At 35.3% G+C, this 26,974-nt stretch overlaps 2 protein-coding genes across 5 annotated transcripts; both read right to left on the bottom strand.

The window, feature by feature from the left end:
* Window positions 1–308: 308 nt before the first annotated feature.
* Window positions 309–10,325, bottom strand: LOC109193179 (putative SWI/SNF-related matrix-associated actin-dependent regulator of chromatin subfamily A member 3-like 2). Of its 4 annotated transcripts, none has more exons than XR_002056217.1 (20): window positions 9,492–10,325; window positions 8,769–8,902; window positions 8,513–8,651; window positions 8,352–8,405; window positions 7,587–7,733; window positions 7,347–7,498; window positions 7,191–7,275; window positions 6,832–7,104; window positions 6,577–6,723; window positions 6,270–6,425; window positions 5,215–5,282; window positions 4,286–4,408; window positions 4,051–4,150; window positions 3,831–3,943; window positions 2,186–2,460; window positions 1,888–2,084; window positions 1,654–1,747; window positions 1,487–1,558; window positions 905–1,003; window positions 309–792 (listed from the first exon to the last, which is right to left on the bottom strand). XR_002056217.1 is itself a non-coding variant. In XM_019344027.1 (20 exons), the coding sequence occupies exons 1-20, from the start codon at window positions 10,053–10,055 to the stop codon at window positions 670–672; spliced, it is 3,123 nt and encodes a 1,040-aa protein (XP_019199572.1). In that variant the 5' UTR covers window positions 10,056–10,316; the 3' UTR covers window positions 309–669. The 4 variants fall into 4 exon arrangements, 2 of the variants coding, with proteins under 2 accessions (XP_019199572.1, XP_019199573.1); XR_002056218.1 differs by having other exon boundaries at window positions 2,182–2,460; XM_019344027.1 differs by having other exon boundaries at window positions 1,888–2,088; window positions 2,182–2,460; window positions 9,492–10,316.
* Window positions 10,326–11,566: 1,241 nt separating this feature from the next.
* Window positions 11,567–25,112, bottom strand: LOC109193125 (AP-2 complex subunit alpha-1-like). The gene is made up of 27 exons (XM_019343950.1): window positions 24,690–25,112; window positions 22,060–22,191; window positions 20,708–20,833; window positions 20,537–20,599; window positions 20,362–20,459; window positions 20,072–20,279; window positions 19,526–19,597; window positions 19,315–19,407; window positions 17,627–17,728; window positions 17,325–17,422; window positions 16,957–17,038; window positions 16,489–16,577; window positions 16,129–16,234; window positions 15,962–16,027; window positions 14,937–15,043; window positions 14,750–14,851; window positions 14,536–14,656; window positions 14,191–14,370; window positions 13,850–14,095; window positions 13,493–13,573; window positions 13,238–13,402; window positions 13,046–13,132; window positions 12,811–12,936; window positions 12,631–12,711; window positions 12,466–12,537; window positions 12,266–12,345; window positions 11,567–12,170 (listed from the first exon to the last, which is right to left on the bottom strand). The coding sequence occupies exons 1-27, from the start codon at window positions 24,819–24,821 to the stop codon at window positions 12,026–12,028; spliced, it is 3,060 nt and encodes a 1,019-aa protein (XP_019199495.1). The 5' UTR covers window positions 24,822–25,112; the 3' UTR covers window positions 11,567–12,025.
* Window positions 25,113–26,974: the final 1,862 nt, after the last annotated feature.

Here is a 26,974-nt window from a genome sequence, read left to right on the forward strand (position 1 = left end):
TAAAAGCCCATTTCGTAATTCGTAAATGGTTGGTGGAAAACAAAAATTACTGAAAATTTTAATTTTATTGTTTAATTTGAGTTTGGAATTATAAAGTATAAAAATAATAAATATAAAGAGCAATATGCTCTTACATAATAATAATTTTAAAATTAACAATAATTTATAAATTACAAAATTTTATATATTTCATTATAAAAATATAATAAATATTATAACAATATTCAAATAAACATTATTTGATAAATTTCAACTCCAAACTATACTTAATACAATCACAGTCATATGGGGGTAATTTGGTTATGCTAGTTCCTTGAAAAATATTTTCAAGCTAACATCCCCTTATAGAAATTAACTGCCGGTTTGATTTTGTCACAAATAGATTGCAAAAATTTACACAAATTAATTAATAATATTGTGTAGCAGTTGAGGGGCTTCAAAACTATCTCTAATGTGTTGTTGAGCATTACAACAGAACACTAGAATAATGTACTCCTAACTCTGCAAGCAGTCTTACTGCCAAATCTCCAATCCCGGATGCATTTGTGACCGGAAAAGTTATAATACATTTAGTACACATCTACACGAGCAGTTGTTTTGCGTTGTTGAGTTTCGTTCTTACTCTGAAATGAAAAGCTTCAGAGATCAAGTAGTAGAAGAAGAAGCTTTCTATGTGAAAAACATCTTAAGTTCCTCAATTCGTGCTGTTCGCACTTCTTGGTCTGTTAGGGCGCCAGAAATCATACGCTGTTTCCTGGCTTGCACTGCCTCCATTCTCTCCTCAACTGTTCCCTGCCACCCAAGATATATCCAGGATATTTTATTCTTTTAGTTCTCAGAATTAGGAGGATATAATGGAGGACCATTCTTGAAATCTTTGAAGAGAAAAACATCATTAATATACCTTCACAATGAACCGTTTGATTGCAACTCTTTTTGTTTGTCCAATACGATGGACACGCATCACAGCTTGTTCCTCCACAGCCGGATTCCACCATGGATCCTGTACAAGAAAATCACACATTTTACCAATATTAATACTCCACTATATACATAGAATCCGGATAAGATGTGGCAGCCTCTCTAAGTGCGGACATGCAAACATATCTGGACCATTGAATGAACTCATATCAACGGCTAAAAATTAATGAAAATGGTAAAAAACGCGGTGACATTTTTGTAATTTTTTACACCAAAAAATTTTTGTGGTGTACTAAGTGCTGGTCTATGGTGCACACGGGAATGCTTGACGTGCATTGCACTCAAAGCACCATTACGCATATCTAAATGCACTAGCATATCATGAAATTACCAAAATGCCACATCATTTTTTCCCATTTTTATTGATTTGAGCTCATCCAATAGTCCAGATCTGTCCGCACTTGGGGAGGTTATCGCACCAGAACCAGACCCTATATATCAATTAAACTGCTAACTACTTTGCATAATGAATTATGACACAAGAATATAGAAAAGCAGCATTTACCAAGACAAAAGCATTGGATGCTGCCGTCAGGTTTATTCCGACACCACCAGCCTTCAATGACATTAACAACACCTATAGAAATTGAATCAAAGAATAAGACAGTCTTCTAAAAATGTTTCTCCTCCTTTAGTGATCCAAGTGGCAAAGTGCTAGAGAAAGACACGCACCAAAACACTATCTTCTTCTGAAAATTTTTTTATTACTTTCTCACGCTGTTGCTGGTTTAGAGTCCCATCAAGGCGAAGAAAAGGGATATCATTCCTGCAGAAATTATCACGTCAAATATCCACTTCAAACATATATGGTTCCCAAAGACAAGAAATCTAAGCAGTAGAATGCAACCAAAACACATAATTTACAGTATGAGAAGATATGGATAACAAAGGAAAAAGAGTCCACACCGAGCAAGAGCAATTTGCAAGAGGTCCAAAAAGGCAGTCCACTGACTAAAAACAATGCTTTTGGAGTTTACAGCACGTAATTGTTCTAGTTCATGCAACAATGCAGTAACTTTCGATGATTCCACCCAATTCTTTTCAACATCTATCTGGAAACGGCTATCTGTTGGTGCTGTGATCAGTTCCTGCTTGCTGACAGTCTTTCTACAAGCAGGAAAAGTTAAAAACATAATTGCATTTCAACCTTTCTAAGGTATGACACTTTTAATCTGATGTATACAAAACAGTGAGAGATACCTACAAACAGGACAAAAACCAGATGCAGAACTTCTCCAACTTGCTAAGAGGCACTCTCGACATAATCGATGGGCGCATGGAGTCAACACAGCATCTTCACAAGCTTCCAGACATATTGGGCACTCTCCTTGTTCTCCCTTCTGCAACTCTTCCACAACCTCTTGAATATAAGCACGAGTGGGAACATCTTTAACATGGTTTTCCCCAGTCTTCTGACCACCCTTAAGGAAACGTTTAGCAAGCTTATTCAGATCTGAGAATTCTTGAGTATCACCTCGACTGGAGACCAAAAGCAGTGTGGAAAAACCATCAGCAAGAGATTTCATATGAAAGCTTTTGTTATGATTTATAAAGACTGACCGCATAGATTGTGGATCACCCAATCTTAGGGATACTGGGATAGAATAACATGATTGTAGGGATAGGATTATATACTTTCTATCTTAGAGGCTCTCAACATGTATATATACCAGTGTATTCTTTCATCTTATAAGGAGTGAGACATATTCTTCTTACATTCTTTACATGATGCCCAACATACACCTCACAAAAGAAGGGGAATTGCTTGAAGATCCGGAAAGGTATAGAAGACTATTTGGGAAGCTAATCTATCTGACGGTAACTCGTCTGGATATTGCATATCCTGTTAGTGTAGTGAGTCAATACATGTCATCTCCGACAACTTGTGACCATTGGGCTGTTGTGGAACAAATTCTTTGTTATCTAAAAGGAGCTCCCAGATGAGAAATCCTATATAGAAATCAAGGACATACTAAAACTGAGTGGTTTACAAATGCTGAATGGACAGGATCTAAGGAAGACTGAAGATCTACAACTGGATATTGTGTCTTCTTTGGTGGGAATCTAGTTTCATGGAAGAGTAAGAAGCAAAACATTGTGTCATGATTAAGTGCAGAGTCATAATACAAGGCTATGGCATAATCTGCATGTGAGGTAATATGGATATATCATCTTTTGAGTGAAGCAAGTTTCAAAATTCCTATTCCTACAAAATTATGGTGTGATAACCAAGCCACACTTCATATTGCATCCAATCCTGTCTTTCATGAACGAACCAAGCATATTGAAGTTGACTGCCACTTTGTTCATGATAAAATACAAAGAGGCTTGATATCTAAAGGATTTGTGAAGACTAGAGAACTTGGAGACCTTTTTACAAAGGCCTTTAACGGTACTCGGGTTAATTATTTATGTAACAAGTTGGGCATGATTAACATCTATGCAGCTATGCTCCAACTTGAGGGGAGTGTTATGAATGGTAAATAGACCAATTGCATAGATTGTGGATCACTCAATCCTAGGGATAGAATAACATGATTGTAGGGATAGGGTAGCATGATTATAGGGATAGGACTATAGACTTTCTATCTTAGAGACTCTCAACATCTATATATACAAGTGTATTCTTTCATCTTATAAGGAGTAAGACATATTCGTCTTACATTGTTTAATGTTTACAACTTTCAATGAGGGTATGTAATCATCAAGCAAATACAATACATATTGATTAAAATTGTAACAATCAACATAAACAAATAATTTAGGAGTATAAATGTATAATACAGTATATATATATACATATATATATATATAGAGAGAGAGAGAGTATTAGGGGTCTATTATCAAACCTCAACACAAGAAATGGATGATCACAACATTGGCGAAGTCGTAAAAGCAACTCTAAAATAGAAGCATAATTATGGAGAACCCGCCCCTGCTCAACAAACTGATCGAACTTCACCTGAAGGAATTGCAGACAATAAAGTTTATCTCAAAGGCAGCAAACATAATTTTTCCTCTCAAAGGAATGAATACAAAACATCTCAGAAAACCATTAACATACATCACCTTTGATCGTTTGAACAAGGCCTCATAAAAGTCCTTTTCTGCTTCAGTGAATTCACAGTATATTACTTGAATGTCTGCTGGTGGAAGAACTAAAATTGGCCTGCATCATATATAATCAAAAGAAATCATGTATAGGCTGCACAAGAGCCAAGAGGTAACCATTGGCAATCAATGACAAAACAAAACTACAAAAGCATGGAAAAAGAAAATATTTTGTTACACAATCAAGACCTACCTGCCTTCTCGATCAGTGCTAGACTTTGTTCTTCTTAACATTATAGGTCTAAGAATTGATTGAACCAACCTCAATCCTCTCTCATCTCCCTCCTCAAAGGGTTTCTGAACAAGTTGGTTCCACCTGAATACATCCAGATGAGTGCTCAAGCATACACAAAATTGATTAAGGCATAAAAGAAGGGGGGGGGGGGGGGGGTGGAAACTCAACAAAATATAGACTTTGTGAGTAATGTACTAATGTCATCTTGTTTAGCCTTTACTATAGATATATAGTCATGGTCAAATTTAGAAATTGATTTGTCAAGTAATGTACATAATCAATATTTGGCAAAAGGTACAAGTCATATTCATTTATAATAAGACTAGTATAAGCTAGGGGCTATGCGCGGATATTTGTGCCCAATATTAAAATAGTAATCATGTTAAAATTATTTAAACTTTTAAATTTCAATTACTTTTGCAATTTATTAAAACAGTAAATTTTGATTATCAAATTTGAACAATATCAAGAAAATATTTATGTTATTGTATAATAACAATATTAATGTAAACTATTTTTATAAATTTAATATTTATATTTTAGGAAATAACTAATTAAAATGTAAGTGAAATCAATTGTTATCATTAAAGAATATAAGAAAAGATATGATAGTACAACTCTTATAGTATAATGTATCAAAAATAGAACCGAAAAATGGACATAAATGAAGGGTACCAACCTTCATTCACTCTTATTAGATTTTTAGATTTAGTTTTTAATTCCACTCGAATGCAAAGTGCAAGGTGACAAGATTAGAGAAGAAAACAACAGTAGACTTTATAGAGAGCCTCCACTGACAAACTATATTACAGTTATCATTATAAATTAACAAGCATTTTAAAAGGTCAAATCTCACTATAAGAATAAGTACCACACTACAACCGTACCATGCCCAGCTTCCCCATGGTTCAATCCTCAAAAACCTTAGGAGGCTGTAAACATCCTCAATGTTGTTCTGTTACAAGAAAACAGCATGTCAGATTCCAAGTCTTAAAAGAAATGAAAAATAAAAACATCAAGCATACAAGCCCAAGAAACAGCTTTAACCTGTAAAGTTAAAATTTGGGAAAAAGAATCACAAAGAAAAAAAAAAAAAAAAAACACACACACACACACACACACTTTAAAGATTGTCTTGTGATGAATCAGTACAGAGATCATCAAACCAACTTATCCCAAATGTAGTCTTGAAGAAATATCTAAAGTTAACACAACAATGAAGGCAACCTACACTATTAATCATTGCATATTTCAATTAGTAAACCAAGTGAAGTGGTAGTAGCACTTTCACAAAGCAATGTAGTTAAAAATAAAAAATAAAAAGAAAATAAATTGCCAAATAAGTTCCTTCAGATTTATCCAATAAAGCAATGAAGTTCTTTTTTTTTTTTTTTTAATGGGAGGTCAAACCTAAATAACTAATATCAAATCATAGCTTGAACCATTATCAGAATTAAGGTCTGAGTGCACTCAACTGGGTGAAAGACTCCCAAGGATAGAACTGCATAATTTAACCGGTTAAGTAAAAGACCAATAGACCATGTTGCTTGATAACCACATTAGTAACATATGTGTCATGTAGCTAAGCAATAGATCACCTTTTTATAGATAAAGTAGAATTAACTCATTTTAAATTTAATCCAAGTGAACAACCTATTCATTTAGTGAGCATACAAGAATACTCACTACTAAAAACTTATAAATGGTTCCAAAGATGCATTTACAAATTAGAAAACAAGAAAAGAGACATACTGTCAGAGTTCTATTTTTCTAATCATGAAGGATGTCAGCAACAATCTGACAAACATGTCCAACTTAGCATGGATTCTCAAACTGCTATGTAATGAATCATTTCATGATATGTTGATTTGTATAATGCATAACAAAGAATAACAGTGATGTAAATAATATGATCTACAAAATGTTTTCTCTAAAAGTATACCTGGATGGGCGTACCAGTTAGACACCACCGACGCTCAGCAATAAGAGCAGATGCAGCTATAGAAATTTGGCTTTTAGAAGATTTTATGGTATGAGCCTCATCAAGCACAACTCTAGACCATCTAACTGAGAAAAGCCCCCCATTCTCCTCAGCATTCTGTAGTGCAATAAAATAAAATAAATAAATATAAATAAATAAATAAATATATACACACATACACATACACAAGGGCAAAACCAAGTTTGTCACCTCCATCCTTTCCTTTTTCTTTTTCTAAGAGAGGAGGGGGAAGTAAATAGTACAGTACCTCACTAGAAAATTCTGATGCCAAAACTCCATATGTTGTTAGTACAACATCGCTTTGAGCAATAAACTTTGGATCCTTTGATCTACTTTGTCCATAATGAAGATAAAGACTTAAAGTGCCTGGGCATGCATGCATTTCAATCTCTGCCTATCAATACAAATTATTAATGAGTACCTTAACTAGGTTACATAAGTCATTGTAAATTCTAAAGAACCAACCATTTTGACAGGCATACTTGAAACAGAAAAGATGTACCTTCCACTGGCCTAAAAGTGTCATAGGGCATACAATCAGATTGCCACCGGATTTTAATGTTGGTTTTTGTTTCAAAAACTTCTCAAGACCAGGAAATCTTGCTGCTTTCTTTGAAGGAGTTGGAGATTGATCTGAGATATCACTGGTATCACCATTTTCATGGGAAGGCAGGCTTGTTGGCTGGCTTCCTGGTGATCCACCTCTTTCAGTACAACTCAGAAGGAGAGCTATAGTCATAATAGTCTTTCCAAGCCCCATGGAATCTGCCAAAATCTTCAATTTTGTTCTCAAAGTCAAAAGACTGAAACACAAATCAGATGGTATGACACAATGGACAATAAAGCAAAACAGCAACATACTCCACCCCTGGCCATTTGAAGGGTGCTTGGAAATTCTGTTGTTGCATCCCCAGAAAATGCATTCAAGTAGATCACTAGATCTCTCCTATCAATAAATAACTGTTACAAACAGGAAATCAAATTATATAGTAATTACATTATTAAAGCCTCATATACTTGTCTGCAAGGCGATATGCTTCCCAACACGGATGCAAAGTTGTTTTTGCATCATTCACACTGTGAACCTGCTCAAGTTGAGTCATCCAGTGAAGAGCCTGCTTCTGATAAGAACGAAGTTCACACTGAAGTGTACTAGGAGGTTCCATTTCCTAAAATACGAGGATGAAAATATGTGATCCATTTGAAGAACTTATTGAAATTAGGAAACAAACTAACAATTCCAAACCTGGCATGTACCTCTAACTCAGAGTTGTCAGCAAAACCCACAATATTTTCCAGATCAGTATCAGAGATCGACTCATCACCGTCAGCTTCACCTTCATTTGTGACCAATTTTTTGAATTTATTAACATGCAATGGTGAAGTATGAATGCCAGAACTGTTCTGTTAAAACAAAGACAAAATGTTTAAAAAAGGAATTCGAACAGTAACACCTCAAGCTCTCCTGAGAAGCTAATCTTAGTGCGTACTATGTCACCACATGTTGCTTCCAGTATCTCGTAATTTGGTACTCTATTAGCACACACATGGAGAGAGAGAGAGAGAGAAAGAGAGGGAAAAAAAAAAAGGGGTGGGGGTGGGAGTGAGGGGATTTATGTACAGTGATGTAAAAATTGGCCTAGGCGCCCCTAGGCCGAGGCAATTTCAGCCCTAGATGGCTTTTAGTCGGCCGACTAGGCGCCTAACTCGGCCGAGTCGATGACCAACTCGGTCAAGTTGGCGCTCAACTCAGCCGAGTGTTTTTTTTTTGCCTGCTCGACTACTCCTCTTCTATATTTCTCCAACCATGTACTCAACTAACCATCTAACATGTGCAGATGACTAGTTTGGGGATTATAAGAGTCTAACAACTCCCAGCCCTGAGTGGAAAAAATGGAGATGATATGCTCAAATTACTCAGCCACCTAGGCGCGCTCCCAAGCGCCCAACTAGCGCCTAGCGCCTTGTGCAACATTGTTTATGTATAACATACAAAATTAGCAACCAACATTCTAAGTTTACCTCTTCAATCAAACGACGCTTCCTCATGTAAAGATCGCCTGGAGTAAACTCTGCCTAATAACATTCAAAAAGAAAATATGAACAAAAATGTCTTTCACACTGTTGGTGTTGAAACCAGGCACGCCTCTATGCATAAAACAAAAACTGAAGAAAATTGTTACCTTCTGGAAAGGCGTAAGTCGTAGCAATCGAAACAATGTTGGAAGGGGATAAACAATTGATTCATCTGTGGAATTGTTGGTAGCCACCTTGAGGAGGGTCTTATGGCTTTTACGGAACATGGAACTGTTAATATACACACTGCATATAAAATAAAAACTTAAATAAAGCACATTCCATTAATCTTTATTTAAGTCAATTGTACTTAATTTTAAGTCAACTGACTGATTATACAAACTTGAGCCATCCAAATACTACCTGACTGACAAAACTACCGTGTCCATAATCCCCAATACGTTAGGAGCAGATTTACAATATCCTTCAACCCTAACCTTCTTTTCCCTCACAAGTGGCAAGAGACATCGAGCCCATTCGTTTGGAATTCTTCCAATCTGCTTAAACCGACACAGTGAAATACACCATAAAGCACAGTATGTGATATATCTATCTGCTTGAAGTTTCACACCGCTTGAAATATAAGCAATATGCATGAGCTTTGCATTCTTAAATATAGTTTGCCACACTAAATTTTGTAGTATTTGGCACTTCTAAAAAAATTTGGTTTCATTTAAAGCTTCTGATTTCTAAATCTTGAAATGAATCTCATAAGAAAATTAATATGCACTGGACAAATATATACAAAAAGGAGATGACTAGCAAAGTAGCAATGACTGTAGGCAGTTGATGCTACAAAAACCTTGTATTGTAACCTCACTTCAGTAATGTAAGGAGAAAAGTACAGGACTTCTACACTAAGAAAACCATGCAGTTAATTTGATGTTTGTAAATTAAAGGATTGTTTTGGTATCTTAATGATTTGACAATGGTGTAATCTTGTACCATGTAAGCTCCAAGTGAATACATTATACATCCATGCATAATAGCCTGAGTTCATTGATATAGGTATAAAATTTTACTACTATATTTAGTTATGGAATAAGTTTTACAAGCATTTGCAGTAACATGAAACTAGATGAGTACCTCTCCAAGTGCCTTTGAAGAGAACCGCACAATTTCAGAACAAGCAACCACCTGTCGACCTCGGCCAAATTTCGCCAAGGATGGTGAATTCAATTTCTTCTCAGAAGGAAAAGTGAAATATACTTCATCTCCGGGCTTCAAACTTCTCCCTTTACAGGTTGAGAGGCCGGAAACCTCACTAGTACCCACAAACCACCACTCACTCCCCATCTCACACCCATCAGCATCGCTTATGCACCCATTATTACTCTCCCGGTTCTCACTCTTCAGCTGTGAACCATTAGCTGAAATCGTACTACGCTCACATTTCTCACCCTCACTACTACTTCTCCTTGTAGTTGAACCTAGACATTGTGTCCCTGAGCTTGAATTAAGATTGGGTGGCTCAGGGGTTTTCCTAAATTCTAACTTCTTGAAACCAGGGGTGTCAAAAATGATGTTAATTGCGGCCGTTGCATCGTTATTCGCCATATGAAGAGCTCGAATTATATCCATCTCGGTGTACTCATCGCCGACGATGGACCGGACCGTAGAAACAAGTTCTTCAGGTACTTTGTTACCCATTCCTGTAATACCTGCAGGGAATTCCCCCAATTTTATTTGTAAAGGAAATAATCTTCTGAAGAATTTGGGCTTAATTTTGAAATCTTTGGGGATTTGTATCTCCTGCTAACCCTCAAATTGAACGGGGTTTATGGGAGAATTCGAAACCCTAGATGGATATGAATGTTCGCGCGAGATTCCGTATTTCCCGCCATCCAGTTTTAATAGGAGACTTAAGAGTGTAGTGTCTTCTCTGCATCGCTAGGATCAATCCGTCTCTGATCTTCGGCTCGGCGGCTCGCGCTGCCTCTTCGTCCGGCTCGTTTGGCAAAAAATCTCCTACGGAGTAATTAATTCTGTGACGGATAATAAAACAGCTTCCACACTAAATTGTCAGAATTTCTAAAAGAAAATATTTTCTAAAAATAATTGATACCTTAAAGTGGCTATTTCTTTCCCTATCCATTAAAATAAATATTTGGACTTTAAAAATAAGGATAAAAATAATTAAGGGAATAAAGTAGTTACATAAACAACACAGAGAAAAAAATGTGTTATAAGTAAACAACTAGTGAGGAAAAAAATATCATTTTCCCTTAATTTTAATGATTTTTTTGACATCACTTAAATATGTTTGTTGACGAAGGATAAAAAATAATCATACAAGAAAAAAATAGAATATCACCTATAAATCTGTAATAAAAATGGAATTAACTCTAGTTCTTTTTGCCACTCATTAATTATTCTTACATAAAGTTTGAATCATGAAATGAAAATCAAAGCCCTTTGAAAATTTTTCAGCAATAATTATATCATGAATTTTAGTCCAACAATGTTACTCGTGGTATCTTATTTGTCCACTTTTTCTTTTCTTTTTACAAATAATGAAACTTTTTTTTTTTTACAAATAATGACACTTACGTCCACTACCGTTGGTGTCATTTTTATATATTGTGATAAGATATTGTTTTATAATATACCGTTCACTCAAAAAAAAATATTATTTTATATACCTATATTATTTTTATAATATTTGTTCACTTTGCAATATAGACTTTAGTCTATGATATAATTTGTCAATTCACATGATAAGCTCTCAATGGCTCACAAAAAGAAAAAGAAAAAAAAAGTATCAAAATACATTGTTAAAGAGTATTTTGATATAGTAAATGAGAAACTTCACTAAAACTTATTTGCAATAATGAAGTATAAGTTCAATTCTTGCTATAAATATTGATGATTTAGATTTAAGTTGGACTCAAAATTAGATTGTCTTGTTCTAGCTCCTCATATGTCAAACCAAGTTGCAGAAAACTCGAGTTATCAAAAAAAAAAAAAAAAAAAAAAAAAAAAAAAAAAAAAAAAAGAACACGCCGGGTTTGCTTTCGCTAACTAGTCTTCCGGCTGCTTTTGTTAAAAAAAGAGAAGTCTACATCCACAAGGCTCGGAAACACATCAGAAAATTTTTGCGTCAAAACCCTAATTAATTAATTAAAGATTATGATTTTAATCTCTACATAAAAATGTATTAATATCAACTGACAGAATCCTACTAAATCAATCACGCCCTCTTCTCATTAAAATTTTTACCTAATGAAATACAAATGGATCACAAACCTGCAATGGTTACATTCGTTTTGTATTTTGCTATTCATACTACGGAAGCCAATGATGTAGAACCTGACTAAACCAAGCGAATTCAAAGGTGAAAAATAATACTAATAATAATAAACCCTCGCCACCTCGGAAATGAAAAGAAAAACCTCGAAAGGCACAAAGTATTTGTGCAAAGAATCCCAAAACTGCAACCTGACTGCCCAAGAATCCCATCACTGCTATAAGCCAATTAGATACATGATCATCATCGCTCCCGCCAGCCCTTGCATTCAGTTGTTTAAGACCCACCTCATCTTTTTACACGTGTGGACTCGATGTATAAACAAATTGTACAAATGTTGGTTGTGCACAAGTCTTTGACAAATTAGATTCACTCAAAGCAAACCTGCAAGTAAAGCCCCCGGATCTGATGCCGCTGGAGGTGGGCTAGCTGCCCGAGGTTGTGAAGGTGTTGGTGTGGCTGGTCTAGGAGCGGTTGTAGGAATGCTAACCAATTGTTCTTTAATGAACTCCTTCAACCTATGCAGGGGACGGAGATTGGTGGTCAGTTATATAAGTTGCCTACATATGTTTGACTGAAATATATACTCCTATTCAAAACAAATTTAACATACTCAAATGTTAGTGTTGGGTCCCCAGAAGCAACTGTCATACGCAGCTGAGTTCTATCGGCAGGATCTGTTTCTATTCTTATCTGTAAATTATTGCAAGGACATTATATTGTGCTCAACAGAATGTTCATCTTGGAAATCTGTAATCGAAATAATCCTTTATATTTTTCTTTTAAAGCATCAGAGAACTGCTATAAGCTTACCAAACACAGCATGGCTCTTGTACTCTCTGAATAGAAAGTTGTGCTTACAACCAAGTTATTTGTATTTGGATCCTGAATAAGCAATTAATTTGCAATTTCATGACTTAAAAAATGAGGCAAACATCATAAGTGAATCATGGAAACAAAAAGAGTAGCAGCACTTACAAGTCCCGGACAAACCATCAATTGCAAGCTGCTAAACAGGTTTGTCATTTCCAAAAGTGGCATTGGTCTTACACCTCGAACCTGATCAATATTATAACCAAAACAGGCAGATTTTTATGTTTCTACTCTTTGAATATTTAACCTAATTTAAGCATGCAACTGAAGTTTACAGATACAAACCACTTCTTGGAGTTTCAATGGTGGTCCTGATAATGATCTCCACTGCAGAAAAAATTCCTCAGCAGTTACTGTTATAGGCTGAAGAAACTTGTTCAAGACAGCGGGAAGCCGAAGTTTAACATTAACCTATTAATATGCAGGAGGTCACAGTTAGCAATAAAAACAAGAAATCTTTTTGCTCGTTCATTAGCTATGCTAGAAATTAGAACTTATAAGACAATTTCTGGAAGAATACCGCATGGGTCCCAAACATATAAGAGAAATCAAGAACAGCCAGATCCCTACTTGGGAGCAGGTTGATTACTTCCAGTGGACATTGAACCTGAAAGAGTTTGTTTCAGTTTAAAAGATTAATAGAGCAATCCATGTAACCAGGAAAGTGATCACAAAATCTACTTGTGACATAAAGCAGAATCAGGAAAATGACCTGCGCCCGCGGAGGAATAGTCTCAGGTACTAATGACAGCTCCATCTTCAGATGCGTTGGGGGCAATACTATAGCTCGAACTGATACGAGTGGAGCAGTATTTTTATTTCCCCAAAAGAGGACAAGCCGTCCGTGATGTGCTCGCCACTCAGCTTTTATGCCAATCTAGAAATGAATGAACAAGTAAATTAATAGCAAACTGAAGTCCATGGACCATGAAAAAAGGTTGCATGCATACTATGGACAGATGTTTACCTGTATATAAGGATCTTCATATAATACACCACTATCCTTGAGGCATAATGCATGAAACCTTTCTGCAATATTTCCAATTGGCTGTAAAGATAAAGCAAAAGGTTCAGATGCAAATTGGATCACAATGCCTAAATTTAACACACATATTAGCTTTGAGATTTTATCCTTGTCAGATGATTTAAAAACCCGAAGTACAAAGATCTTTTAGAAACCATAAGTAAGAAACAACTTCCATGCTATTCATGCAACACCAGAAAGGGGCTAGAACATTTCTCAGCTAGCAGAAAGTATCATGAATGATATGATCAACCTCCAGGCTCCAACTGAAGGTATTGATATGTAAGTAATAGGTAGTACCTGGACAGTATTTGTCTGCTCTTCGACTGGTGCCAATGCTAAAGCCTCTGGCGGCATTGGAGCACCTTTAGCATCAGATACCAAATTTGTGTCAACTTGGTTACCACCAGCTGGAGGGCCTTCAATAGCTAGTGGACTTAATAGATCCCCAAGAAGATCAGGTGAAGGTGTTGAAGAGGGTTGAGGATCAACAACAGTCAAAGTCCCATTTGCCTGTGTCACACCTTCATCTGCTGAGCTATGATCCTGTTCAAATGGTATGTCTTATTGATAGTAAACACACAGATCCCTATTACCAACATCACAGTCCATAAAAATCAAGATGGTGACAGACATCTTACCACATTGCTCATGGTTGGTATCTTTACAAGACCTAGCTGGTTAACAGGTGGACTTCCATTAGTTAGGTGTTGGTTGGTCACTACCAAAGCATTAGAAGTCTGCTGCTGTGCACGCAACTTGATTGCACTTTGGTCAGCAGTATCAGCCTCAGTTTCCACGGCTTTTTTGATCAACGCAGACTAAATTCAGAGACACAATATTAAAGATAGCATATATTGCAAAAGAATAAAACAATTAACATTCAGATACTATAAGAGTGAACTGTGTAGAAACAGTTCCTTCTTCCAAATCAATAAATAAATCATTTAAAGAATTACATTGCTATGCAAGTTCTACATGTGTACCTGTCGTTCAGGGAACTTTGGCATTTCAGCTAATACATCCCTCAAAACTGCACCTTTTTTACTCAGTTCAAGGTATTCTACAGCTCGTTGTTGTATTTCAACGTCAATACAGCTTTCATACCTGAACAGTGTGCAGTTTTATCAAGGCATTTGAACATTTCAGCAAGATTGCATGCTCTATAAAGAGCAAATCACACTAAAAAACCAATCTTACTTTCGGAATATGGCCCAAATTTGATTCTGCAAGTCTGGATCTGGTTGTGTGTGCATCAAAATCTTAGCATATGTTGATAGGAGAATAGGAATTGTTGAAGTCCTGAGCATATTCAATTTAATTGAATTCAGCTGTGAGATAATACAAATAACAGAAAGATGTCATCAAAGGTCAAAAAAGCACTTACGAAACAGTAGGAAGCTTCTCGTGTATGCAGCTAAAGATTTCCTTTGGACTACACCCAGGCCGTCTTGCTAGAATATGGCTGTATTCTCCAAGGATGTATGCACTCACCTGTATCATTTTATAATGCCAAATCATGCTTCAGTAGTTCCACACTCTTTAAGTCTTAAATCTCAACAGAAAAAATTAATAGATCATTAACAAAGATTAAGAAACTATCAAAGCAAATTATTAACTCTTTGAAAGAAAATTCAGAACAGTCTAGCAGACACATCGAGAAATAATAGCAAGAAGTTGGCACAGATTACAGGAGAGCTGAAATGCTTGGTCAGTCTCTTTGGGGTTGGAATGCATTGTGTAAAAGAATGCCATTACAATGCAAAGAGCTGGCCCTTGGAGTAAAAAATAAGGTTGCACTCCAGATAAATGTGACATGTAAAAGTCAAGGTGCAGTCTATTCTCCCTTTGTACTGACACTCTGCATATGGCTCATAGATTCAGAAACTTCAACCTAGTCATGGGTGGTTGGCCATTTTCTCTGGCACAAGTGCACAACCCTCAATAAGTAAGCTGCTCCAAGGACTTAGCGAGTAAGCAGTAAATTGAAGTTCAAACCTCATCTCATCTTTCTTCTGACAAATGTAACTTTCTATCCAACCCCAAATGGTAAACAGGTTAATCAAAACTCCAGTTTCCCTTCACACACTCTTTTTCCCAAACTAAAGCATCTACCCAAGTCCACCTGTTCAAGAGGATTTCCTATGCCAAATTCAATGCATGGATGAAATAGGACAAAGTGCATAGTAAAACAATAAGTTGAGAGCTGGCTACTAGCAGACTTGTACCAATTCAGTTAAACATACCAGTAAGATAGCTTAATAGGTGGGTTATGCTACATGTTACAATTCAGCATTACTGCAAAATGAAAACCTCAAGAATCCAAAACATGCATACCATCCTGTTCGAAATGTTCTCATATTGCAGCATTAAAATTTTCAAATATCATAGAACTGAAGGCAATAAACTCACCCTAACCATTGTTTCATGAATAGCAGGCTTATCAAGATACTCTTTAGCTTTCAAAGCTGCATAGGGCTGATACAAGAGTGCAGAAGTGAAAATCAGGTCACTAGTCTAAACATTTAGAAGAAACAGAAAAGTAAAATGTGTGTAAGGGCATGACGAATTCCAGTTACCTGTAGATCCTCGTTGTTTGTAACAAATTGCACAACACGAAACCATATGTCATCACTGACAAATTCTCCTGCCTTGTCAATCAACTGTAGGATCACATCAACATACCTGTGTAAGAAATCACCAAGGCCGGGGTTAGATAATAATGTCCAAAGGCTCCAAGAACTAATTAAATTAAAATCACTGATTAAAAAAAATTCAGAATGTTTATTCACCTGCAAGTAAAAGAACAAGGTGGCAAAATGAATGGACATCTTACTTATACATGTAGAGAAATTTTGTACAGTGATACAAGCATGTAGAAAAGGGGAAACACTTCTTAAAAAATATTTGTGTTGTATTCTCAATCAAATATTCCATACCATGATAAATCAGGGGCAAACTTCTCTGCAAGAATTGCAATCTTTAGTGACAACTCCTCACGCATTGCAAAGTCTGCTGAACTAAGATACTGAAAACAAATAAAAGTCATTTACATGCTCTCTGCAAAGTCTGCTGAACTAAGACACTGAAAACAAATAAAATTCAATTCAGTGTTGAAAAAGACGCTAGACGCCCGATTTTTAAATTTTTTATTTTTTTAAAAATAAACCCGAGGTTCGGCCGCCTAGGGCGCCTAGGCGGCCGGCTACGGAGGAGGCCGATTTCGGCATTCCTTGACGCGGCCGGGCACCGCCTAGCGCCTAGACGCGATTTTTGAAACATTGATTCAATTACATGCTCTCTCAACATTTCAATTGGAATTTTCATCACATTGAAATGAACAATATGTCAATATAAGAGAGCTATGTCAAGCAAAACTAAATACAGAACATGGATGTGACTTTTACCTGCAATAATTCTTCAACTATGTCTTTTGCATTGGAAACATCGCACATTCCATACAGCAAATCGAGAGCACGCCTCCTTATACTGTTTGAATGAATTTATGTCAACAAAAAGGAAAAGGTGGAAATTAAAAAACCTAATATATCATAGCTTTCTGCAATCAAATCACTGAAAACAGCATAACTGTATAAACTTAACAACTAAATTCAATGAATAATCAAATTTATCGAATTTATCAAATTCCAATTTAGATCACATGATTCATATCTTTTTTGAAATAAGAAGGAATTGATTAATGTCCTCAATAATAAATGCATATCATAAGAAACCAAAGCAGGGGTTTCAATGAAAAACAGAAGGGACGCTTAACCTGATATCAGGATCCTTAAGTGAGGTAACAATCTGTGCTTGATGTCTTTTGATTATATCCTGTACATCTGTCATCATCAACATCCGAGTCATATTTTCCTGCAAATAGTAAAAAGCAATGATACAATCAAACATTTATCTAGGTCACTATCCTTTCACTCAACCACTTTTGCAGCTCAGTAGTATACAAGCAATGAGAGATAAGAACCAATAAATACTTGAAGGGAGAATATGCATGAGAGGACCTCCTAAATTGGCTCAAAGTGATGAAAGTAGTCAAACGAATACTCTGCAGCAGCTTACCAGGCCAAGATAACGAATATTTGGTTCACGGACAGCAATAAATTTTCCAAGCAATGCAACACATTGAGACATCATTTCTTTTTCGGCGTCAAGATGCATGACCTGCATTACAGCAATAAGAATGCAATCAAAGTTCAAGCCTCAAACAATACCTCAAAGTTATATATTGCAAATTGTGTCTTACAAACAATACTAAGATACATGAGATAACATAACTAAGGAGTAAGGGATACATAAGCGATAAGTTCTTTTTTATTTGGGCATAAAATAAATAAGAACATGCCAAGTAGTGGCCAACAGGGTTAAACAATTTATTACTATTATTATTTTTTTCATGCATAAAAGTCCACTCATCCAGTATAGGGGAAATTGGTAGAATAGCTTTCACCATAAGATGCAAGAAACCAGGAACAGCAGTCATCAACTGTAGTCAGATGGAACGGAAATAAAAACATGCCAATAGTGGTCAATCAGTGTTAAACAATATAAATTATTATTCAAATATTTTTTTCATGCACAAAAGTCCACACATCCAGATACATAGGAAATTGGATTCAGCATAAGTTGCAAGAAACCAGGACCAGCAGTCATCAACTATAGCCAGATGGACCAATGGACGGATGTCTTACAGGACCATATGTTCAATATATACTGGACACCCACTTGAAAAAGCCACTAACTTACAAAGCAAAGGCACTGGCAAATAAATAAAGCCCCTTAACTAACATCAAGACATTATGTTCTTTTGGACAATAACTCAATGACCTGGAAGGACGATTAATCCACTGCCTAATTACCTATAGGATACAATCACCACTCCATCATCTTAATTCTTATCCATATGTCATTCATATAAATTCATCAGAAGGGAACTAATGCACAGCTATTTGCTTGATTCACAAGTCACAGCACTCTTCTTCAGAAAACCATCCATCAAGAAAAACTTTTCTAGCATATCAAACATCATATCCACTAGAAAATTACACAGATTTATGAATGTTGCATGGAAAAAGAAAATATTAAAGGCGTTGAGTTCCATTATAGCTGAGCACTGGTTACTGCCGAGATGGAAAATGGGGACAGGCAATTTTAGTTTTAGATATCTAATTCCTACTTTCTAAAAAAATTATACTCAAATTTTAATTAAATTCAAGCATCATATTTATTCCAATAAAACAATAAAGCAGAGCAGGATGCAATATATCTACACCACAGCACAAAGGGGGCCTCCTACAAGCATTCTGGTAAGTGGAATGACTTCGGTATGGATTTATTTATTTATTTTGCTTGATACAGTGATTGCAACATGCCAACATTACAATACAACTAAATGCTATACCAATGACTACTTCAGATTACATGAATAGCAAGGAATATAAATCATTACAACAAATTATTACAATACCCCTAAATAAAGGGGATAAATAGCTTGATTAAATAAGGATTATAGCGACCTCACCAAGGAGGCAGGGAGCAACTGGGCCAAGGCCATGAGATTTTGGTATGAATTTATAATAATTTACATTAGGAAGATGTAGAAATTCCACTCAAGTAAGCAGGAAATGAGCATGAAGCAAAATTATAAACTTCTTTATATAAAAACAAATCTGGAAACCATGCAAACCAGATCCAAGTATTGCATCTCAAAAAGCAATTCTACTGCATCATACAATAGTTTACAAACTTACAAGAGAAAGGGCTTCAAAGAGAACGGCATGTGAGGCATTGTTCTTGTTCACATTTTTCACAACATCAGTTCCCATGAGTATGCGTTGTAAAACCTAATCAATATAAAGGAAATCAATTATGATGAATTCTTAAGAGTTCTTTTTTCCCTTACAAGTAAAATATATTTACATTTTTTGTAGGGAGTGGTGGTTAGAAGGAAGGAGATTGAACCTCAAACAGTGATCTACGAGTGTTTGGATCTTCAATAGTCGGAAAGTATTGAAGTGCCCTCATTGTCTTCACCTGCATAACATAAAAGAGTAAATAGGATTATCGAACTTGACCAAAGATGCTGATGCTATCGCACAATTGATCATACACTCTCATTATTAATATTTCCTGTGTCCCTAATTTATTGTCCCATTTGTCCACGTAGACTAGACACATAGTTTAAACTTGTTCAATGTTTTGACTTCTTTGCTTTTGTACAATATTCAGTAGTGCTCCTTCTTTTCCATCTAATGCATCAATTCTTATAAAGAAGAAGGGCATTTGGATAAATATTGCATTAAGTATTCCTTGAACAGTGATAGTAGCCAATTGTTTGCTACGTCCCAAAATGGAAGTGCTGGCAATATAAATGGAGGGAGGAAGTATTATCTTTACTATTTCTATCAAATAAAATGTCATGGCACCATTTATCTTTCTGAACATTCTTATCCCATCTCCTCTTTGTATTACTACCAGCTCTCATCAAATAGAAAAACATGGAGATACCTGAAGCCAAGGAGACGGGATTCCATAGTAAGTGTATTCTTGTGGAACATCTTGGTTCCTGGCAAGTCTTTCCAATATTCTTACACACTTTGGAAGAGAACTCCAATATGCTTCATGGTTATTTGACACTAAAGCCACTAACAAACTCATGGAAGATGTCAAGACACCCAAGTCACGTTCATCCAATATTTGTGCCATCCAATCTGACCTGCAATATAAGCAAAACACCAATAACATAAAGTATAAGTTGAGTAACTCCATGAGCTAAACAAAAACCTAACCATGCTTACCAGCTATCTGCATTCACCACATCAGGGTTTTTTCTAAAAAGACGTAGGAGACACAATGCAGCTTTCTTCCTGACAAGTGGCCGGCAGCTACTTGAAATCTGAACAAGAAGAATGATGTCAAACACCAATTACAATCTTTCAATACCCATAAAACAATAGATAAAGATCCTCTTACTAGTAGCTTTTGCACATCAGGTGCTAGAGATTCAGCAAATTCCCTTCCACCTATATTTCCAACCTGCAGACGTGCAATAATTGAGTTATGCACAATGGATAGCCATCTAGAGCTTCAAAGCATGTTAAACAACAAGACACATTTAAAGTTAGAAGTGGTGTACAATCATACCAAAGTTAAAGCTAGGCACTGAAAAGTCTCATTGCGGCCAATTATGTCATTCCGCACAGCATTGATTGCTAATCTCAAGAAATCATGATTCTCATTCAGCAAACAAGAAGTGACTATGTAACCAACCTGAAAATAAGTAAAAAAAAGTTAATCAAGCATAAGTATACTGTATACAGGTACATCTGCACAGACACAGACCAACATATATCCATAAATCCATTTATCAATATAGCCGTTAGCACGTGTAGTGTCTCTGATTGCTTACATACAAGTCATGAAAGTGGATTTCAATTTTTACTCTAGGATCATTCTCTCCCAAAATTTAAAAATTATAATTTAAAATGCATGAGCACTATACCACAAAAATATAGGGATAAGGGTCAAATAGGCCCTCGAACTATTTGGGAAAAAAAAATGCACTTAACCCCTAAACTACAAAAAAAAACTTCAATTAACTCCTCAAACTTGTTAAAAAAACAGGTGCAATTAAGCACTTTTAATAGGTTACAACCAGGTAACCTGTTAAATGTTGATGAGTTGGCATCCACATGTACCTAGGGCTTATGTGTCATGTATTTTAATTTTAATAATAATAATAACAACAACAACAATGATGAAAATTTGGAACTTGGTTCTCTGTCTTCCTCCTTGGTCAACAACAACCGAGAGGGCCAGAGACCACCTTCACACCATGCATCTAATAATTTGCAGCAGCCAATTGTTTTTTTTTTAATAAAAAATATTTTTTTTTTAAAAGGAAAAGAAAGAAAGAAAGAAAGAAAGAAAGAAGTGACAGAGATCAGACGAAGACGAATGGTGGCGAACAAGACAACTAATTTGTTTCATTTTCATCCAAACAGTTGATCTGGTTTGACAAAGACATCCCAAACAATATGCAAACTAAGATCTGGAACATTCCAGGTCTGATTCGGTGACATCTTCATCTTGGACGAAGACATTCCAGACACAAGGTAAACTCAGATCTGGAATGTTCTCGTCAGGACAAATACATTCTGGATGTCTGCCATTAAGCGTACAAATTTATAAATAAAATAAAATAAAATAAAATAAAAACAACAACAACAACAACAACAAAATTCCAATAGCATTTTATTCCATAATAATAATAATAATGTCAAATAAACATCCAACTCAGCAAAAAATGACATGTCAGCCAAATCATCAATAACCAGAATTTAACAGGTAAAAAGGGATTTATTGAAAAAAATTTCATGTTTTAGTGTCTATTTGAGCTTTTTTAAGTTCAATGGTCTAATTGCATTTTTCAAAAAAGTCCGAAGGTTTATTTGATCCTTATCCCCAGAAATATAAGAATACCAAGAACAGGTTACCTGCTTCTCGGGATACTTTGGAGCAGATATCAAAGAAACTGCTTCCATGTGACCAAAATCCACATCATAACCAAGCATATAAATGTAAAGCATCTTCCAAACATATTTCTTCTTCTCATAATGAGTCAAGCCCTGTTAGAACAAAAATAAATTGGTAGAATCAAAGTCATTCATAATAACCAGAACAAGGAAAGCCACCTTGAATACGGACAAAAGATGACAAGTGAAAATCAAAATAAGTGAACAACTTAATTTTTTTTAGCCTGCATTAAAAATTATCCATGACATACAGTCATTTGAAACACTAAGGTAGTTTTTGAGACACTGTCAACAGCCATACTAATCAAAAGCATTAGTTTTTAGTTTATTTTACACAATGATTATGATATCAAGAAAATATCTCATATTATGCATAGCATATCCCAATCCATAAGGGAAAGATCAATATACAATTAAACACTAGTTGAAAGTAGTCAACAAACACCTGAAAATAATTTAAAACTGTTTATGTTTTTCACTAGAAAATACCTTTTGTAACCACTTACCAGCTCTTATTATGATGCAATGTAAAAGGTTCTCTAAACAAATGTATTGACTTAACCTGCATTCGCTATCTTCTCTTGCTCTTATATAGCTTGCATATTAAGATTTGGAAAGATTTAAACATAGGAATTGTGTTCACACTGTTATATCAATTAACCTGAACCTCTTACTCTGTTAGTCCAGTTTGTATATGGACATGACTATTTATTACTGTAATATAACAAAAATGGGCAAATGAAAGGCAACATTGTACTTTCTTCCAACAGAAAGAACAGGAGGCAAAAGGAGTATCATGTTGAGAACTATTTCGGTAATGATGGTAGATTGAGAATTAGATTAAATTGGAATACTCTTTGCTTAGCAGGTTCATCTGAAAGAAAAAACTGGAAAGAGGCAAATCCAATTTAGTTTTGGATGTTCTCACATACACCATCCTCCTATTGCCTTATTTAGTATGAAATTGACCCAAATGTGAAGAAATTAAGAAAGTACATCAAATGCTAACTTTTTATTCTATCAGCAAAATTTAACACCTTGGCAATCAACTGATCAAGAACTAATAAACCATATGGGGGGAATGGACTATGGCTTGAGACTTGAGAGGTAGGTTTCTGGCAATAGCTACTACTCTCTCTCTCTCTCTCTCTCTTTGGTGATAAGTGTGGTGATTGGTATCTTCCAATGTCCAATCCTTATAGTAAAATGAAGAGGTTTAGGAATCAACCAAAAGATAACAAATAGAGCTCTTCAAGAAAATTGGGTCAACTGTGGTATTTCAAGGTAAACCATAATGTCTGTTCATAACATTTAGTAATGAACTAATGATACAGAAAGACATAAATTTGTCAGGCAATGTAGAGCAAGGTACAGTTGCCAGATGCTTTCCTCCTAAATCTGTGCTAATCTGTGAGTGGCAAATCCTACAACTAATCATATCTCATCAAACAAAATGTGCCAAAGTGTCCATTTAAAACTGACTAAAGGGTTACAGATTCATTCTTATTCTTTCCTTCCACCCCCAGTCCTCACTCCTCTTTTCCCTGATACATTTCAGCATAAACACTTTGTATAGTATGTATAAACTACAATAGCAATGGTTGTCCATGGTTCAACTCCCTAAAATAATACAAAGTCCACAGCAACATCAGTTGAGCCTCACTAACACTAATTCCAGACATGCTGAAAAGCTCATGGAGAAGTCAGATGGAAATGTCTTTCCAATGCCACCTTGCCACCTCTCCTTCACCATTCAAGATGAAGTATCCAGAATCAATCCAACACTCCACACAAATAACTCAAGCAGGAAACTCACCATTTTCAAATGGATTGGAAGTCCCAAATGTTAGGTTGCAAGCATACTGCACAGAAACCTTTGCAGTAACTAACCACTGTATGAATTTATGTGGATCTACTTCCATCCCTTTATGCAGAAGATAATACATGCATCATAGATCCTCCATTGACACCACTATTTTTCACTTATCAATAATGAAATAAGAAATTTCTATTCACATTGCCTATATGCATTATGCCCACTATGGCAATGATGTTGCCATGTTGCTACTAAATTCCTTCATATTAGACAAGCCAAATCGAGTGAAGCAAATTTTCTAACACATAATCAGAAAATCTACACGAAATTTAAAAATCAAGCCATTATCTTCACTTGAATAACCAAAAAGGATTTCCTTGGTATATTAGTCAATTCTACAAGAGAAAGTTACACAGTCAAAGATTTTATTAATAATTAGAAAGCTACTCATTCTTTTGTCAAATCATACAACCATAACTTCACATTTTCATACCAAAACTCTAAAAAGCATACAACCTAAATTGTTCTAAGGACAGTACTTTTTAAATTCGGAATTATCCCCCAGCTTAATATATCATAACTAAATATTCCAGCCCTAAGCTCACGAGTGAACAATCTAATTTGCTTAGTGCACCCCAAGTTCTCACCAAAATCCATTACGTAATTCCAGAATTTAGTCACTCTTCAGCTGGAGCTGGAATCAGGCTTACAACATATGTACGATTGAGATAAGTATGCGGTTTGAAATGAGTGTGGAGACGAAGCTTTAGAATACCTTTTCGTTCTTGAAGCGAGTACGGACGTTGCCCAGCTCCTTGTCGACGCGGAGGCGCTCCTGCTCTTTGTTCTGGCAATTGCGAATATCGCTTATAAATACCGATAGACCTCTCATTCCAGACAACGCCATGTCCTTCGAAACTCAGATCCGATCCAGCGGATAAACCTCAACTTCTATCTAGATTCTAGCCCTTGAAATTCTCTCGATCCAAAGGTTCCACAAGGTCTTCGCTTCAAATATAGAGTCTCCGGGCCTTCCACTACCAGAGAAAATGCGCTTCTCTCAATTCATGTCCAATCAATATACGTTATTGCTGTATGAATGTATTTGTATGTAAAGAGTGAGGAAGGGGTGTGGTGTGATCTAGAGAGATATTGACTGAAAATATGGGAAAAGCCGTCGGCGAAGAAGACAGAGTTTTATTTTAGTCTAATTTTGACATCAATATTTGCATTAGATTTGAATTTTCACCATTTTTTTTATTCTTCATTTTCTATTTTTCTTTATAATTAATTTTGAGGGGCTTTAATCAAAAAAACAAGTTTGAGGGGCTTTTATGATATTTGTAAAGCTATGTCTCTTAATTCATTAAAATATTGGAGAAAATATATAATTTTACTAATATAAGATGACATGATGGATTGTAATCTTTTTTTTTTTGAATGCTGATGGATTGTAATCAAATTATTAAATGATAACTAATTAAATGGGAAATGTAATCATAATTGACTAAAAATTAGGCTAGAATTAACTCAGAAAGGTCATAACTTGCAAGCTGACATGGGGAGAGAAAAATGATTTATTATTTTTCGTTTATATATGACATGGGTTGCAATGTTGCAGTTGCAAGTTTGCAACTCTGATTAAAGGTTGTCGCAGCAGCTGCTACGACAGCCTTTTGTATTTTTGTATTTTGTTTTTGTTTTGATGTGATGTGAAAGTGTGATTACTTTTGGAAGTAAGATAGTATTGCATGGATTAAAGAAAATAGTAAAGAAATTACAAATTTAGTGATGTGGAAGTATAACTCATTTTTTAGAGTGAGAAAATATTACAGGGATAAATTCAGAGCATAAATTTGAATAAATGAAAAGTCAATCTATGAAAATGTCATTGCATTTGAGTCAGGGAATAAAATGTACTAATAAAAAGTTGGTTAAATTGCAACCAACAAGGCTTTGTGAAAATGAATTTTGATTCCTATCCCAAAAATGGAAGTAAAATGGGATGTGGCGTTTGTTATGAGGTGTGACAAGTGCATAATTAACTCTATCTATATATAATATCAGTTTTTGTACTATCATTAAGACATGCTTACTTATAACAAGGATGTGCGGGGTACTTGTAAGGTTTAGAAGTGCTTAAGGCGTGCAATTTGCATGGGATTAGGGGTGAGTATTGGTTTGTTTTCAGTTAATAATTGAAATTTTGAATAGAATTACAAAACCAACTAATCAGTATATCATAATTGACATAAATGAACATATGGTTATCATCAATTGATATATGATAATCAAATTCTTCTTTCATTTACTTGCCTATAGCAATGATGCGTTATACGTAACTCTATGTATGATTACCTACCCTCAATCTATGGGTTACTACATTTGGCGAATATAGTAAGAAATTGACAAGTAACAAATTATAGAGACAACTAGAAAGTTACAAACGGCTCACTGCGCTAGAGAAAATTAAGGGACTTTATGGTTTGAAATTTTAAATTTATTTTGTTGTAAGTTTATTTGACTCTTCCCATTTTTTATTAAATTTAAAATCTAAAATAATAAAACACAAAAAATTAAATTTTAAAAAGCAAAACCCTAACAGGGCGTTTGGTTGGAGGAGGGGGAATTATGTGGGAAATGAATTGTAATTCCATGGGAGTTGAATTACTGGGAATAAAGTGAGAATTTAAATTCCAGTGTTTGGTTGACAGGAATAGAATTACTGGGAATTTCAATTTGAATGTTTGGTATACATGGGAATTGAAAGGGAATAAGTAGTATAAAGTCAAAAATGTCTATTATTGTTGTTAGACATTAATTTTAGGTTAAAAAAGGAAGGGGTAATTTTGACTCATTACTATCTTTTTTTCCCAGAAATTAAAATACCAGGGGGGGACATGAGATTTTAATTCCATGAAAATGGGGAATTGCAATTCCATGGAATTGCAATTCCCTCCAGGCTCCAACCAAACTACGGAATTTAATGGTCTTTGGAATTAGGTGGGAATTAAGTGGGAAGGGAATTTAAAATCCCTCCAACCAAACACCTTGTAATTT

This window comes from Ipomoea nil, unplaced genomic scaffold, assembly GCF_001879475.1.
Source record: "Ipomoea nil cultivar Tokyo-kokei standard unplaced genomic scaffold, Asagao_1.1 scaffold1834, whole genome shotgun sequence".
NCBI classification, from domain to species: domain Eukaryota; kingdom Viridiplantae; phylum Streptophyta; class Magnoliopsida; order Solanales; family Convolvulaceae; genus Ipomoea; species Ipomoea nil.